Here is a 15,875-nt window from a genome sequence, read left to right as displayed (position 1 = left end):
AAAGTGCATTGCAGTAATCAAGCCGAGAAAAAACAAAGGCGTGGATTAGCGTTTTTGCATCGTCCAAGGACAAATAGGCTCTGATCCGTGCAATATTTCTAAGGTGAAAAAAAGGCAATCTTGGTAACATGATTTATGTGTGAATTAAAATTAAATTCAGAATCAATAATAACCCCCAGGTTCTTTACTGTACCGTTACTTTCTACAGTCAGGTTGCCGGGTCTGCTTATTATTGATTATTTCTGCTCACTAGAACCGATCATGTAGCTCCTCCTTCTCCTCCTCCTCCTCCTCCTTCTCCTCCTCCTCCTCCTCCTCCTCCTCCTCCTCCAGGAACGAGAGCTCCTGAAGTCCTTCCAGATCCCGTCGGACACCTTCATCACCTTCATGATGACGTTGGAGGACCACTACCACCGCGACGTCGCCTACCACAACAACATCCACGCCGCCGACGTGGTGCAGTCCACGCACGTCCTGCTGTCGTCCCCCGCCCTGGAGGTAATGGTTCAGTCCACACTGCCCCCCCCCTGGAGATAATGGTTCAGTCCACACTGCCCCCCCCTGGAGGTAATGGTTCACCCCCCCCCCCCCCCCCCCTGGAGGTAATGGTTCAGTCCACACTGCCCCCCCCCCCCCCCCCGCCCTGGAGGTAATGGTTCAGCCCCCCCCCCGCCCTGGAGGTAATGGTTCAGTCCACACTGCCCCCCCCCCCCCCGCCCTGGAGGTAATGGTTCAGCCCCCCCCCCGCCCCTGGAGGTAATGGTTCAGTCCACACTGCCCCCCCCCCCCCCGCCCTGGAGGTAATGGTTCAGTCCACACTGCCCCCCCCCCCCCCGCCCTGGAGGTAATGGTTCAGCCCCCCCCCCGCCCCTGGAGGTAATGGTTCAGCCCCCCCCCCCGCCCTGGAGGTAATGGTTCAGCCCCCCCCCCGCCCTGGAGGTAATGGTTCAGTCCACACTGCTTACTATTATAACCTTGCTACCTACCTACCTACCCACCTACCCGCCCACCTACCTACCCACCTACCTACCCACCTACCTACCTACCTACCCACCTACCTACCCATGTCCTTCTTTTATTTGTTCCACGCTGTTATTTATACTTTTTATTCTTCATTTTAAAGTATTATTTGTTTTCTTGTTCAATCAGCAGCTGTTTGCTATAGTCATGGCTGCCAGTTCCCACCTGACGTTGTGTGGGAGTCCAGACTGCTCCAGACCGTTCTGAATAACTGATAGCTTACATAATGTCTTGAGGCTCGGACTGAAGTCTAAGACATACAGGTCACCAGAGGTGTTGGTTCCTCCAAAGAGGATGACACGATCTCCCATCATGCAACAGCACATGCTTTGTGTCGGAGGCGGTCCTTTCCCCTTGGGCTTAACCTTCTTCCAGGAGAACGTCTCTGGACTGAATTTCCACACATCATCAAAGTACTTGCTACCGTTGTGACCACCATATATGTGCACCTCTCCATTGTAGGTAAAGGCTGAATGACCATAGCGTCCTCCTGGTAGAAGCTGTGTAGAAGGTGTGTCCAGCCATTGGTTGGTCTCTGTGTCAAACACTCTGATGGCGTTGTAGTACTGATCCCTCCCATAGCCTCCAAATACATACATCTTTGTCCCGATGATGGTAGCAGAGTGACCTACTGTAGCAGGAGGTGGAGTTCCTCTGGTGTTAATTAAAGTCCAGACCATCGTGGTGGTGTCCAACTTGTAGATGTCATTAGTGTATTCAGTCTCGGTTCGTCCTCCATGAATAAACATGTCCTTCCCCAAAACACAGGCTGAGTGGTAGCTACTCCCCTCTGGAACGGTCCCAGAAACCTGTGGTTTGAACCATGTGTGGGCGTCAACATCAAATGCATAAAGCACATTGCAGTAAGGCCACCCTCCCCAGAGGTAGACTGTGTCTTCAATCAGCACAGCTGTGCGGCCCCAGCGCCCAGAGGGAACCTCATGGTGGCGTTCTCCTGTTCCACGGGTCTCTGGGGTCAACTTCCTCCAGATCAAAGACTTTGTGTTGAAGACGTTCACATCAATCTTCTTCTCAACTCCAAAGCAGTACACACAGTGTCTCACTGTTACAGCTCTGTGATTGGCTGTCTCTGGTCCTCTCAGACGCTCCGCCCAGCGTAACATTACTCACTAGGATAGATAAGTCCTATTGGTCAATGGTATCCTATTGGTCAATGGTATCCTTTTGGTCAATGTTATCCTATTGGTCAGTGGTATCCTATTGGTCAATGGTATCCTATTGGTCAATGGTATCCTATTGGTCAAATCCTGCTGTGAAAAATCATGGAATATTCTGTCTTCACTTATATTGGTTCAGATGCATAAACATCACGCAGAGTTTGGCCAATCCGTGAAGCCAATGGTTTGGTTTGACCAATCGCGGCTAGCCGAGGCCTGCTGACCTCCCTAATATGGTAAATTGATCACCATAGCAACTAGGGCTGAACAATATGAGGAAAATGTCACACATATCTAACCCATTCTGACCTGAGATCAGATTCATACTAGGTTTCCACTGGACACACACTGGTCTGATCAACCCATTCTGACCTGAGATCAGATTCTAAAAATGTCAGTCGTTCTTCGATTTTTCAAAATAGCAGATCTACAAGCTCGTAGCTTCTGGCTTCTCTGTGGTACAGGCTACACCTGGCTTCTCTGTGGTACAGGCTACACCTGGCTTCTCTGTGGTACAGGCTACACCTGGCTTCTATGTGGTATAGGCTACACCTGGCTTCTATGTGGTATAGGCTACACCTGGCTTCTATGTGGTACAGGCTACACCTGGCTTCTCTGTAGGCTACACCTGGCTTCTCTGTGGTACAGGCTACACCTGGCTTCTATGTGGTATAGACTACACCTGGCTTCTCTGTAGGCTACACCTGGCTTCTCTGTGGTACAGGCTACACCTGGCTTCTCTGTAGGCTACACCTGGCTTCTCTGTGGTACAGGCTACACCTGGCTTCTCTGTGGTACAGGTTACACCTGGCTTCTCTGTGGTACAGGCTACACCTGGCTTCTCTGTGGTATAGGCTACACCTGGCTTCTCTGTGGTACAGGTTACACCTGGCTTCTCTGTGGTACAGGCTACACCTGGCTTCTCTGGTACAGGCTACACCTGGCTTCTCTGTGGTACAGGCTACACCTGGCTTCTCTGTGGTACAGGCTACACCTGGCTTCTCTGTGGTACAGGCTACACCTGGCTTCTCTGTGGTACAGGCTACACCTGGCTTCTCTGTGGTACAGGCTACACCTGGCTTCTCTGTAGGCTACACCTGGCTTCTATGTGGTATAGGCTACACCTGGCTTCTATGTGGTATAGGCTACACCTGGCTTCTATGTGGTACAGGCTACACCTGGCTTCTCTGTAGGCTACACCTGGCTTCTCTGTGGTACAGGCTACACCTGGCTTCTATGTGGTATAGGCTACACCTGGCTTCTCTGTAGGCTACACCTGGCTTCTCTGTGGTACAGGCTACACCTGGCTTCTCTGTAGGCTACACCTGGCTTCTCTGTGGTACAGGCTACACCTGGCTTCTCTGTGGTACAGGTTACACCTGGCTTCTCTGTGGTACAGGTTACACCTGGCTTCTCTGTGGTACAGGCTACACCTGGCTTCTCTGGTACAGGCTACACCTGGCTTCTCTGTGGTACAGGCTACACCTGGCTTCTCTGTGGTACAGGCTACACCTGGCTTCTCTGTGGTACAGGCTACACCTGGCTTCTCTGTGGTACAGGCTAGACCTGGCGTCTATGTGGTATATGCTACACCTGGCTTCTCTGTAGGCTACACCTGGCTTCTCTGTGGTACAGGCTACACCTGGCTTCTCTGTGGTCAAGAAGGTATGCTTTCATACATATCGGACAATTCTACACCAAGTTGCTCACAAAATGGTGTCCTGAGGTGGCCATCTTGGAAATGTGGCAGCCATCTTGATTTTTCAGTGGCTAATGTGTTTAATCTCAAGAACAAAAATGAGTAATTGCACAGTTTTTTACTATTTAAAAAAAAGCATTTATTGAAACTAGAGCAGTGAGCGTTGGGCACTGGCCTACTTGGAACGATGCAAGTTGGAAATGCAATCCCCACCCAGTTATTATGACGGTGTCCCTTTTATGCCCATATATGGAGTTATTTGTCAGCCTTGCCCAAATATGGAGTCAAGTAGAAAAATACACAAAAGCAGCTTGATTAAACAATTTCACTTTGTCTTGAAATGACTGTTGGGAGGCAGAATAGGCTATACGATGACGCAATCGCAACTCTCACTGGGAAGTGGGAACAATTACAACCAAACAACACAGGTCAATGTGACACGACAGGTCAAGTACCTGCAGTGGTTATTAGCTGCTGCCATCTAGTGGTAAGAGGACGTTACAGGTTGAGGCCGAATAATTGACAAGGCTTATTGGAAGGCTGCGATGCAATGCAATATTACTACTACTACTACTACTTTTTCCCTGGAGGTAAAGCCTGGAGGCTCGAGGCCTGTTTCAATTGAAACATAATATAAGGCCGCCACTGCCTGTGCTATAAACTAATTTTCTGATGTTGGCTATGTGATGTTGTGTTGTCCATCAGGACGTCTTCACACACCTGGAGGTCATGTTGTATGTTGATGATGTGATGTTGTGTTTCACAGACCTGGAGGTCATGTTGTATGTTGATGATGTGATGTTGTGTTTCACAGACCTGGAGGTCATGTTGTATGTTGATGACGTGATGTTGTGTTTCACAGGCCTGGAGGTCATGTTGTATGTTGATGATGTGATGTTGTGTTTCACAGACCTGGAGGTCATGTTGTATGTTGATGATGTGATGTTGTGTTGTCCATCAGGACGTCTTCACAGACCTGGAGATCATGGCCGTCCTCTTTGCTGCTGCCATTCACGATGTGGACCATCCAGGGGTCACCAACCAGTTCCTCATCAACACAAGTAGGTTCTCTCCTCTGGTTGTAGGCTTTCGTTTAGACACAACCACAAGCACGGGAGCGGCGCATGTCCGACCGTTCTTTCCTGCATGTCGGTCCGATGGTGTGTCTAATCTCCGTGTGCGTCCCCCTCTCTCTCTCTCCTCTGCCTGAACACAGGCCAGTAGTGTTTGCACAGATGCTCATCACTGTGGTGGATTCAGCCCCAGATGCAGCCACTTTATAAACACACTTATTGTACTTTTTCTTGTGAACGTACCTTCAGAGACATCATGGATGCTGACTAGATGTTAAGCTCCTCCTCCGCCTCCTCAGGCTCAGAGTAAGTAAGCAAGTGAGTGAGTGACTAAGTGTTGCCGTGGTCCATAGGGGGCAGCCTATCCTGTTTCTGTAACGTGAGGAAAGCTTGATGTACATCAAATATATCCCCTGGCAATGATGTACAAGTACAGTACAGTACAGTACAGTACAGTACAGTACAGTACAGTACAGTACAGTACAGTACAGTACAGTACAGTACAGTACAGTACAGTACAGTACAGTACAGTACAGTACATAGTTATATTGCAGGGTCTTGCCGCCCAATCCAACCCTTGATGCTGAGTGCCAAGCAGGGAGCCACTACTCCTCCTCCTCCTCCTCCAGTGATATTAACCCAGCTCCTCCTCCTCCTCCTCCTCCAGTTATATTAACCCAGCTCCTCCTCCTCGTCCTCCTCAGGCTCAGAGCTGGCTCTGATGTACAACGACTCGTCTGTCCTGGAGAACCACCACCTGGCCGTGGGCTTCAAGCTGCTGCAGGACGACGCCTGTAACATCTTCCAGAACCTCAGCAAGAAGCAGCATGACGCGCTGCGCAAGATGGTCATCGACATGGTGAGACCAGTGTAGACTCAGTGTAGACATGGTGAGGCCAGTCAGTGTAGGGTACTAGATGGTCATGGTGAGACCAGTCAGTGTAGGGTACTAGAGAGCGGCGCCTGATGGAGGGGAAAGGAACTGGTCTCTATACTGCCTCCCCCTGGCCAGCCGGGGCGCCTGATGGAGGGGAAAGGAACTGGTTGGAATAACGTGTTCCTTCCACGCGCTACGTCCAACCAGGGAAACTCCCCCCTGTCGGGTGTAAAGGAGCAACTTGGACTCATCATACATGAAGGAAGCATGAGTTCAAGTCCGTTGCTCTCCCCATGTCCCCCATATATGGGGACTAGGTTGGCGGAGGGTGTGTAGAGCCCAGGATCACATTAGATGATTGACACAGGGGTGAAAAATGGGTTACAAAATCGTGGGATAAAAATATATATAAAAAAAAATGTCAAAAAGAAAACCATGCAGGTGCTCGATGGAGATGCAACGAATACTAAACACAAGGCGGCGATCTGCTCATTCTTGCCCTGATGAAGACTCAGTTGCGCAGAATGACACTAGGGGGCGCTAGAGCACCACCTGCCCTTGCCCTCTGGACAGCGACGTGCCCTTAAAAAATGAAAGAAAACGATCGCAATGTAAGCTAGCAATGTGAAGTAAACTTCTTTTTACTAGATTGTTTCCGGGTCGTGGGTTTCAGAGTAAAAGCGACCACACAACTCTGGCACCCCAGAGCTCCTATTTTGAAGAACTTCCGGCACCGATTGTGTTTTAAGGCAGCCGGCCGGTTCCACACGCTGCACAAGGTGCCCTTTTTTTCAACTGGAGCACCTCCTGCCCCTCTAAATGTCTGTGCACGCCACTGTGAAGACCCGTTTAGAGTCGAAACTTCTTTTACGTTTTATGAAGTTGATGAAGTACAACTGTTTGTATCCACCATTTCCTCACTTTTTTTCATTCATTTGGATGTGTGCAGGTGCTGTATGGACACAGACATGAACATGTACTGTAATGTATTCATAATAATGTATTCATTCATCAGGTGCTGTATGGACACAGACATGAACATGTACTGTAATGTATTAATAATAATAATGTTTTCATTCATCAGGTGCTGTATGGACACAGACATGAACATGTACTGTAATGTATTAATAATAATAATGTTTTCATTCATCAGGTGCTGGCCACAGACATGTCCAAGCACATGAACACTCTGGCGGACATGAAGACCATGGTGGAGACCAAGAAGGTGACCAGCCTGGGAGTCCTGCTGCTCGACAACTACTCCGACCGCATACAGGTTAGTATTGACTCTGATCAGCCGCGGCTGCCAGTTCCCACCTGACGTTTTGTGGGAGTCCAGACTGCTCCAGACCGTACTGAATAACTGCTAGCTTACATAATGTCTTGAGGCTCGGACTGAAGTCTAAGACATACAGGTCACCTGGTGTTTTGGCTCCTCCAAAGAGGATGACACGATCTCCCACCATGCAACAGCACATACTATATGTGGGGGGCGGGGGTTTCCCCTTGGGCTCAACCTTCTTCCAGGAGAACGTCTCTGGACTGAATTTCCACAGATCATTTAAGTACTCAATGTTACCGTAGCATGCCCAGCCACCAAATATGTACAGCTCTCCATGGTAGGTAAAGGCTGAATGATCCCAGCGTCCTCCTGGTAGAAGCTGTGTAGAAGGTGTGTCCAGCCATTGGTTGGTCTCTGTGTCAAACACTCTGATGGTGTTGTTGTAGATGGTGTTGTTGTACTGACCCCACCCATAGCCTCCAAATACAAACATCTTTGTCCCGATGATGGTAGCAGAGTGACCGTATGAAACAGGAGGTGGAGTTCCTCTGGTGTTAATTAAAGTCCAGACCATTGTGGTGGTGTCCAACTTGTAGATGTCATTATTCATTGGTATAGATGTATATTCATGTGTCCGTCCCCCATGAATAAACATGACCTTCCCCAAAACACAGGCTGAGTGGTAGCTCCTCCCCTTTGGAACGGTCCCAGAAACCTGTGGTTTGAACCATCTGTGGGCATCGACATCAAAGGCCTTGAGAACATTGCAGTCAGAATCCCACCCTCCCCAGAAGTAGACAATATATTCAATCAGTACAGCTGTGTGTCCGCGGTTGATGGAGGGACGTTTCTCTTGTCCAGGTCTCACTGGGGTCAACCTCCTCCAGAGTAAAGTCACTGTGTTGAAGACCTGTACGTCAATCTGATCCTCGTTGTTCCTTTTAAAGCAGTAAAGCTGGTGTCTTTCTCTGGTGATGCTTTCTGATGCACCGTCCAGGAAAGCATGTTTTAAGAGTTCGTTTTTAGAGTTGAAGTAAACCTGTTGTTTCCTGCTCTGTAAAACAATGAAGAGCTCAAGAGCCGAAGGAAAGGAGAGTCAAAGGAGTACACTTCTGGGATGCTATGGCTGTTGGAACCTCGGTTGAAAGAGTCTTGAAGATAACAGCCTTGAAGATAACAGTCCTGTAGAGATCTGTGTTGAAGATAACAGTCTTGAAGATAACAGCCTTGAAGATAACAGTCCTGTAGAGATCTGTGTTGAAGATAACAGTCTTGAAGATAACAGTCTTGAAGATAACAGTCCCGTAGAGATCTGTGGTGAAGAATTGAGTCTTGGAGAGGTTGATTCAAACTGACCTATCCCTGAGGCTGCAGTGCTTTTTATCATACTGGCCGGATTGTTGGTGTCATACCTGTGAGGTCACATCAGGGACCCCATATTTGGGCATGACAGACCTGCTGGGAGGCCATGATGAGCAGTTTAGATGAAAAACGTCCATATCCTTCTTTTCCTTTTTCTGCTTTTCACTTCAGGCATCGATCGCCACAGGGATGCACCTACAGAACCTACAGCTGTGCTCTGTGTGTTGTAGGTTCTCCAGAACATGGTCCACTGTGCGGACCTCTCAGCTGTACTCTGTGTGTTGTAGGTTCTCCAGAACATGGTCCACTGTGTGGACCTCTCTGTACTCTGTGTGTTGTAGGTTCTCCAGAACATGGTCCACTGTGCGGACCTCTCTGTACTCTGTGTGTTGTAGGTTCTCCAGAACATGGTCCACTGTGCGGACCTCTCTGTACTCTGTGTGTTGTAGGTTCTCCAGAACATGGTCCACTGTGCGGATCTCTCAGCTGTGCTCTGTGTGTTGTAGGTTCTCCAGAACATGGTCCACTGTGCAGACCTCTCTGTACTCTGTGTGTTGTAGGTTCTCCAGAACATGGTCCACTGTGCGGACCTCTCAGCTGTACTCTGTGTGTTGTAGGTTCTCCAGAACATGGTCCACTGTCCGGACCTCTCAGCTGTACTCTGTGTGTTGTAGGTTCTCCAGAACATGGTCCACTGTGTGGACCTCTCAGCTGTACTCTGTGTGTTGTAGGTTCTCCAGAACATGGTCCACTGTGCGGACCTCTCCAACCCCACCAAACCGCTACAGCTGTACCGTCAGTGGACCGAGCGCATCATGGTGGAGTTCTTCACGCAGGGAGACCGCGAGAGAGACGAGGCCATGGAGATCAGCCCCATGTGTGACAGACACAACGCCTCGGTGGAGAAGAACCAGGTAATGTTCTGTTCATGGAGAACCAGGTAATTGTTCTGTTTATGAAGAACCAGGTAATGTTCTGTTTATGAAGAACCAGGTAATTGTTCTGTTTATGAAGAGAAGAACCAGGTAATGTTCTGTTTATGAAGAACCAGGTAATGTTCTGTTCATGGAGAGAAGAACCAGGTAATGTTCTGTTTATGGAGAGAAGAACCAGGTAATGTTCTGTTTATGAAGAACCAGGTAATTGTTCTGTTTATGAAGAACCGGGTAATTGTTCTGTTTATGAAGAGAAGAACCAGGTAATGTTCTGTTTATGAAGAACCAGGTAATGTTCTGTTCATGGAGAGAAGAACCAGGTAATGTTCTGTTTATGAAGAACCAGGTAATTGTTCTGTTTATGAAGAGAAGAACCAGGTAATGTTCTGTTTATGAAGAACCAGGTAATGTTCTGTTCATGGAGAGAAGAACCAGGTAATGTTCTGTTTATGGAGAGAAGAACCAGGTAATGTTCTGTTTATGAAGAACCAGGTAATTGTTCTGTTTATGAAGAACCAGGTAATGTTCTGTTTATGGAGAGTTTCTGTGTGTCTCAATAGGTCGGGTTCATAGACTACGGGCTCCATTTTCATCACCCTCATCCCTAAACTTATTTAACCCTAACCCTAAACCCCTTATCCCTAAACCCCTCATCCCTAAACTTATTTAACCCTAACCCTAAACCCCTCATCCCTAAACTTATTTAACCCTAACCCTAAACCCCTCATCACTAAACCCCTCATCCCTAAACTTATTTAACCCTAACCCTAAACCCCTCATCCCTAAACCCCTCATCCCTAAACTTATTTAACCCTAACCCTAAACCCCTCATCCCTAAACTTATTTAACCCTAACCCTAAACCCCTCATCACTAAACCCCTCATCCCTAAACTTATTTAACCCTAACCCTAAACCCCTCATCACTAAACCCCTTATCCCTAAACCCCTTATCCCTAAACCCCTCATCCCTAAACCCCTCATCCCTAAACCCCTCATCCCTAAACCCCTCATCACTAAACCCCTCATCCCTAAACTTATTTAACCCTAACCCTAAACCCCTCATCACTAAACCCCTTATCCCTAAACCCCTTATCCCTAAACCCCTCATCCCTAAACCCCTCATCCCTAAACCCCTCATCCCTAAACCCCTCATCCCTAAACCCCTCATCCCTAAACCCCTCATCCCTAAACCCCTCATCCCTAAACTTATTTAACCCTAACCCTAAACCCCTCATCACTAAACCCCTTATCCCTAAACCCCTTATCCCTAAACCCCTCATCCCTAAACCCCTCATCCCTAAACCCCTCATCCCTAAACCCCTCATCCCTAAACCCCTCATCCCTAAACCCCTCATCCCTAAACCCCTCATCCCTAAACCCCTCATCCCTAAACTTATTTAACCCTAACCCTAAACCCCTCATCACTAAACCCCTTATCCCTAAACCCCTCATCCCTAAACCCCTCATCCCTAAACTTATTTAACCCTAACCCTAAACCCCTCATCCCTAAACCCCTTATCCCTAAACCCCTTATCCCTAAACCCCTCATCCCTAAACCCCTCATCTCTAAACGTATTTGCCTTTTCTTTACTATTTTGGAAAACCTTTTTGAATAGTTCAACTGGCCAATCTACATTGACACGTTGTGAGCTTGTGTAGACTGGCCAACTATAAAAAATGTTTTGCAAAATAGTAAAACATTTTTGGAAATACCTCTGTTTCTATAGGTTCTGTTTCTATATCAGTGGTTCTGTTTCTATAGGTTCTGTTTCTATAGGTTCTGTTTCTATAGGTTCTGTTTCTATAGGTTCTGTTTCTATATCAGTGGTTCTGTTTCTATAGGTTCTGTTTCTATAGGTTCTGTTTCTATAGGTTCTGTTTCTATAGGTTCTGTTTCTATATCAGTGGTTCTGTTTCTATAGGTTCTGTTTCTATAGGTTCTGTTTCTATAGGTTCTGTTTCTATATCAGTGGTTCTGTTTCTATAGGTTCTGTTTCTATAGGTTCTGTTTCTATAGGTTCTGTTTCTATAGGTTCTGTTTCTATAGGTTCTGTTTCTATATCAGTGGTTCTGTTTCTATAGGTTCTGTTTCTATAGGTTCTGTTTCTATAGGTTCTGTTTCTATATCAGTGGTTCTGTTTCTATAGGTTCTGTTTCTATATCAGTGGATCTGTTTCTATAGGTTCTGTTTCTATAGGTTCTGTTTCTATATCAGTGGTTCTGTTTCTATAGGTTCTGTTTCTATATCAGTGGTTCTGTTTCTATAGGTTCTGTTTCTATAGGTTCTGTTTCTATAGGTTCTGTTTCTATATCAGTGGTTCTGTTTCTATAGGTTCTGTTTCTATAGGTTCTGTTTCTATAGGTTCTGTTTCTATAGGTTCTGTTTCTATATCAGTGGTTCTGTTTCTATAGGTTCTGTTTCTATATCAGTGGATCTGTTTCTATAGGTTCTGTTTCTATAGGTTCTGTTTCTATATCAGTGGTTCTGTTTCTATAGGTTCTGTTTCTATAGGTTCTGTTTCTATAGGTTCTGTTTCTATAGGTTCTGTTTCTATATCAGTGGTTCTGTTTCTATAGGTTCTGTTTCTATAGGTTCTGTTTCTATAGGTTCTGTTTCTATAGGTTCTGTTTCTATATCAGTGGTTCTGTTTCTATAGGTTCTGTTTCTATAGGTTCTGTTTCTATAGGTTCTGTTTCTATAGGTTCTGTTTCTATATCAGTGGTTCTGTTTCTATAGGTTCTGTTTCTATAGGTTCTGTTTCTATAGGTTCTGTTTCTATAGGTTCTGTTTCTATAGGTTCTGTTTCTATATCAGTGGTTCTGTTTCTATAGGTTCTGTTTCTATAGGTTCTGTTTCTATAGGTTCTGTTTCTATATCAGTGGTTCTGTTTCTATAGGTTCTGTTTCTATATCAGTGGATCTGTTTCTATAGGTTCTGTTTCTATAGGTTCTGTTTCTATATCAGTGGTTCTGTTTCTATAGGTTCTGTTTCTATATCAGTGGTTCTGTTTCTATAGGTTCTGTTTCTATAGGTTCTGTTTCTATAGGTTCTGTTTCTATATCAGTGGTTCTGTTTCTATAGGTTCTGTTTCTATAGGTTCTGTTTCTATAGGTTCTGTTTCTATAGGTTCTGTTTCTATAGGTTCTGTTTCTATATCAGTGGTTCTGTTTCTATAGGTTCTGTTTCTATAGGTTCTGTTTCTATATCAGTGGTTCTGTTTCTATAGGTTCTGTTTCTATAGGTTCTGTTTCTATAGGTTCTGTTTCTATAGGTTCTGTTTCTATAGGTTCTGTTTCTATATCAGTGGTTCTGTTTCTATAGGTTCTGTTTCTATAGGTTCTGTTTCTATAGGTTCTGTTTCTATAGGTTCTGTTTCTATATCAGTGGATCTGTTTCTATAGGTTCTGTTTCTATAGGTTCTGTTTCTATAGGTTCTGTTTCTATATCAGTGGATCTGTTTCTATAGGTTCTGTTTCTATAGGTTCTGTTTCTATAGGTTCTGTTTCTATAGGTTCTGTTTCTATAGGTTCTGTTTCTATATCAGTGGATCTGTTTCTATAGGTTCTGTTTCTATATCAGTGGATCTGTTTCTATAGGTTCTGTTTCTATAGGTTCTGTTTCTATAGGTTCTGTTTCTATATCAGTGGATCTGTTTCTATAGGTTCTGTTTCTATATCAGTGGTTCTGTTTCTATAGGTTCTGTTTCTATATCAGTGGTTCTGTTTCTATAGGTTCTGTTTCTATATCAGTGGATCTGTTTCTATAGGTTCTGTTTCTATAGGTTCTGTTTCTATATCAGTGGTTCTGTTTCTATAGGTTCTGTTTCTATAGGTTCTGTTTCTATAGGTTCTGTTTCTATATCAGTGGTTCTCTTTCTATAGGTTCTGTTTCTATAGGTTCTGTTTCTATAGGTTCTGTTTCTATAGGTTCTGTTTCTATATCAGTGGTTCTGTTTCTATAGGTTCTGTTTCTATAGGTTCTGTTTCTATATCAGTGGATCTGTTTCTATAGGTTCTGTTTCTATAGGTTCTGTTTCTATATCAGTGGTTCTGTTTCTATAGGTTCTGTTTCTATAGGTTCTGTTTCTATAGGTTCTGTTTCTATATCAGTGGTTCTCTTTCTATAGGTTCTGTTTCTATAGGTTCTGTTTCTATAGGTTCTGTTTCTATAGGTTCTGTTTCTATATCAGTGGTTCTGTTTCTATAGGTTCTGTTTCTATATCAGTGGTTCTGTTTCTATAGGTTCTGTTTCTATATCAGTGGATCTGTTTCTATAGGTTCTGTTTCTATAGGTTCTGTTTCTATATCAGTGGTTCTGTTTCTATAGGTTCTGTTTCTATAGGTTCTGTTTCTATAGGTTCTGTTTCTATATCAGTGGTTCTCTTTCTATAGGTTCTGTTTCTATAGGTTCTGTTTCTATAGGTTCTGTTTCTATAGGTTCTGTTTCTATATCAGTGGTTCTGTTTCTATAGGTTCTGTTTCTATATCAGTGGATCTGTTTCTATAGGTTCTGTTTCTATATCAGTGGTTCTGTTTCTATAGGTTCTGTTTCTATAGGTTCTGTTTCTATAGGTTCTGTTTCTATATCAGTGGTTCTGTTTCTATAGGTTCTGTTTCTATAGGTTCTGTTTCTATAGGTTCTGTTTCTATAGGTTCTGTTTCTATAGGTTCTGTTTCTATATCAGTGGTTCTGTTTCTATAGGTTCTGTTTCTATATCAGTGGATCTGTTTCTATAGGTTCTGTTTCTATAGGTTCTGTTTCTATATCAGTGGTTCTGTTTCTATAGGTTCTGTTTCTATAGGTTCTGTTTCTATAGGTTCTGTTTCTATATCAGTGGTTCTCTTTCTATAGGTTCTGTTTCTATAGGTTCTGTTTCTATAGGTTCTGTTTCTATAGGTTCTGTTTCTATATCAGTGGTTCTGTTTCTATAGGTTCTGTTTCTATAGGTTCTGTTTCTATATCAGTGGATCTGTTTCTATAGGTTCTGTTTCTATAGGTTCTGTTTCTATATCAGTGGTTCTGTTTCTATAGGTTCTGTTTCTATAGGTTCTGTTTCTATAGGTTCTGTTTCTATATCAGTGGTTCTCTTTCTATAGGTTCTGTTTCTATAGGTTCTGTTTCTATAGGTTCTGTTTCTATAGGTTCTGTTTCTATATCAGTGGTTCTGTTTCTATAGGTTCTGTTTCTATATCAGTGGTTCTGTTTCTATAGGTTCTGTTTCTATATCAGTGGATCTGTTTCTATAGGTTCTGTTTCTATAGGTTCTGTTTCTATATCAGTGGTTCTGTTTCTATAGGTTCTGTTTCTATAGGTTCTGTTTCTATAGGTTCTGTTTCTATATCAGTGGTTCTCTTTCTATAGGTTCTGTTTCTATAGGTTCTGTTTCTATAGGTTCTGTTTCTATAGGTTCTGTTTCTATATCAGTGGTTCTGTTTCTATAGGTTCTGTTTCTATATCAGTGGATCTGTTTCTATAGGTTCTGTTTCTATATCAGTGGTTCTGTTTCTATAGGTTCTGTTTCTATAGGTTCTGTTTCTATAGGTTCTGTTTCTATATCAGTGGTTCTGTTTCTATAGGTTCTGTTTCTATAGGTTCTGTTTCTATAGGTTCTGTTTCTATAGGTTCTGTTTCTATAGGTTCTGTTTCTATATCAGTGGTTCTGTTTCTATAGGTTCTGTTTCTATATCAGTGGATCTGTTTCTATAGGTTCTGTTTCTATATCAGTGGTTCTGTTTCTATAGGTTCTGTTTCTATAGGTTCTGTTTCTATAGGTTCTGTTTCTATATCAGTGGTTCTGTTTCTATAGGTTCTGTTTCTATAGGTTCTGTTTCTATATCAGTGGTTCTGTTTCTATAGGTTCTGTTTCTATAGGTTCTGTTTCTATAGGTTCTGTTTCTAGATTCTGTTTCTATAGGTTCTGTTTCTATAGGTTCTGTTTCTATAGGTTCTGTTTCTATAGGTTCTGTTTCTATAGGTTCTGTTTCTATAGGTTCTGTTTCTATATCAGTGGTTCTGTTTCTATAGGTTCTGTTTCTATAGGTTCTGTTTCTATAGGTTCTGTTTCTATATCAGTGGTTCTCTTTCTATAGGTTCTGTTTCTATAGGTTCTGTTTCTATAGGTTCTGTTTCTATAGGTTCTGTTTCTATATCAGTGGTTCTGTTTCTATAGGTTCTGTTTCTATATCAGTGGATCTGTTTCTATAGGTTCTGTTTCTATATCAGTGGTTCTGTTTCTATAGGTTCTGTTTCTATAGGTTCTGTTTCTATAGGTTCTGTTTCTATAGGTTCTGTTTCTATATCAGTGGTTCTGTTTCTATAGGTTCTGTTTCTATAGGTTCTGTTTCTATAGGTTCTGTTTCTATAGGTTCTGTTTCTATAGGTTCTGTTTCTATAGGTTCTGTTTCTATATCAGTGGTTCTGTTTCTATAGGTTCTGTTTCTATATCAGT

The 15,875-nt window shown here is 43.9% G+C and overlaps 2 protein-coding genes across 3 annotated transcripts in view; one reads left to right on the top strand and one right to left on the bottom strand.

Moving 5' to 3' along the window:
• The window catches only part of LOC308320451 (3',5'-cyclic-AMP phosphodiesterase 4C-like), a 121,696-nt gene that overhangs the window by 97,221 nt on the left and 8,600 nt on the right, over positions 1 to 15,875 (top strand). For both annotated transcript variants that reach the window (XM_080770872.1, XM_080770871.1), the window contains 5 exons: positions 334 to 498; positions 4,859 to 4,958; positions 5,675 to 5,829; positions 7,001 to 7,123; positions 9,223 to 9,405. In XM_080770872.1, coding sequence (XP_080626998.1) covers positions 334 to 498; positions 4,859 to 4,958; positions 5,675 to 5,829; positions 7,001 to 7,123; positions 9,223 to 9,405 — 726 coding nt within the window. The remainder of the gene's footprint in view (positions 1 to 333; positions 499 to 4,858; positions 4,959 to 5,674; positions 5,830 to 7,000; positions 7,124 to 9,222; positions 9,406 to 15,875) is intronic.
• LOC308319486 (kelch domain-containing protein 3-like) lies at positions 7,146 to 9,179 on the bottom strand (the record flags this gene model as incomplete). Its single annotated transcript, XM_080769592.1, has 3 exons — positions 7,146 to 8,183; positions 8,266 to 8,441; positions 9,095 to 9,179. Coding segments are annotated over 3 exons (1,299 nt in total), but the record flags the coding sequence as incomplete, so codon positions are not given.

Source organism: Protomyctophum bolini (genome assembly GCF_963924005.1).
Source record: "Protomyctophum bolini genome assembly, chromosome: 8".
Lineage (NCBI taxonomy): Eukaryota > Metazoa > Chordata > Actinopteri > Myctophiformes > Myctophidae > Protomyctophum > Protomyctophum bolini.
Note: the sequence above shows the minus strand (reverse complement) of the source record. Positions and strands in the feature narration are given on the sequence as shown.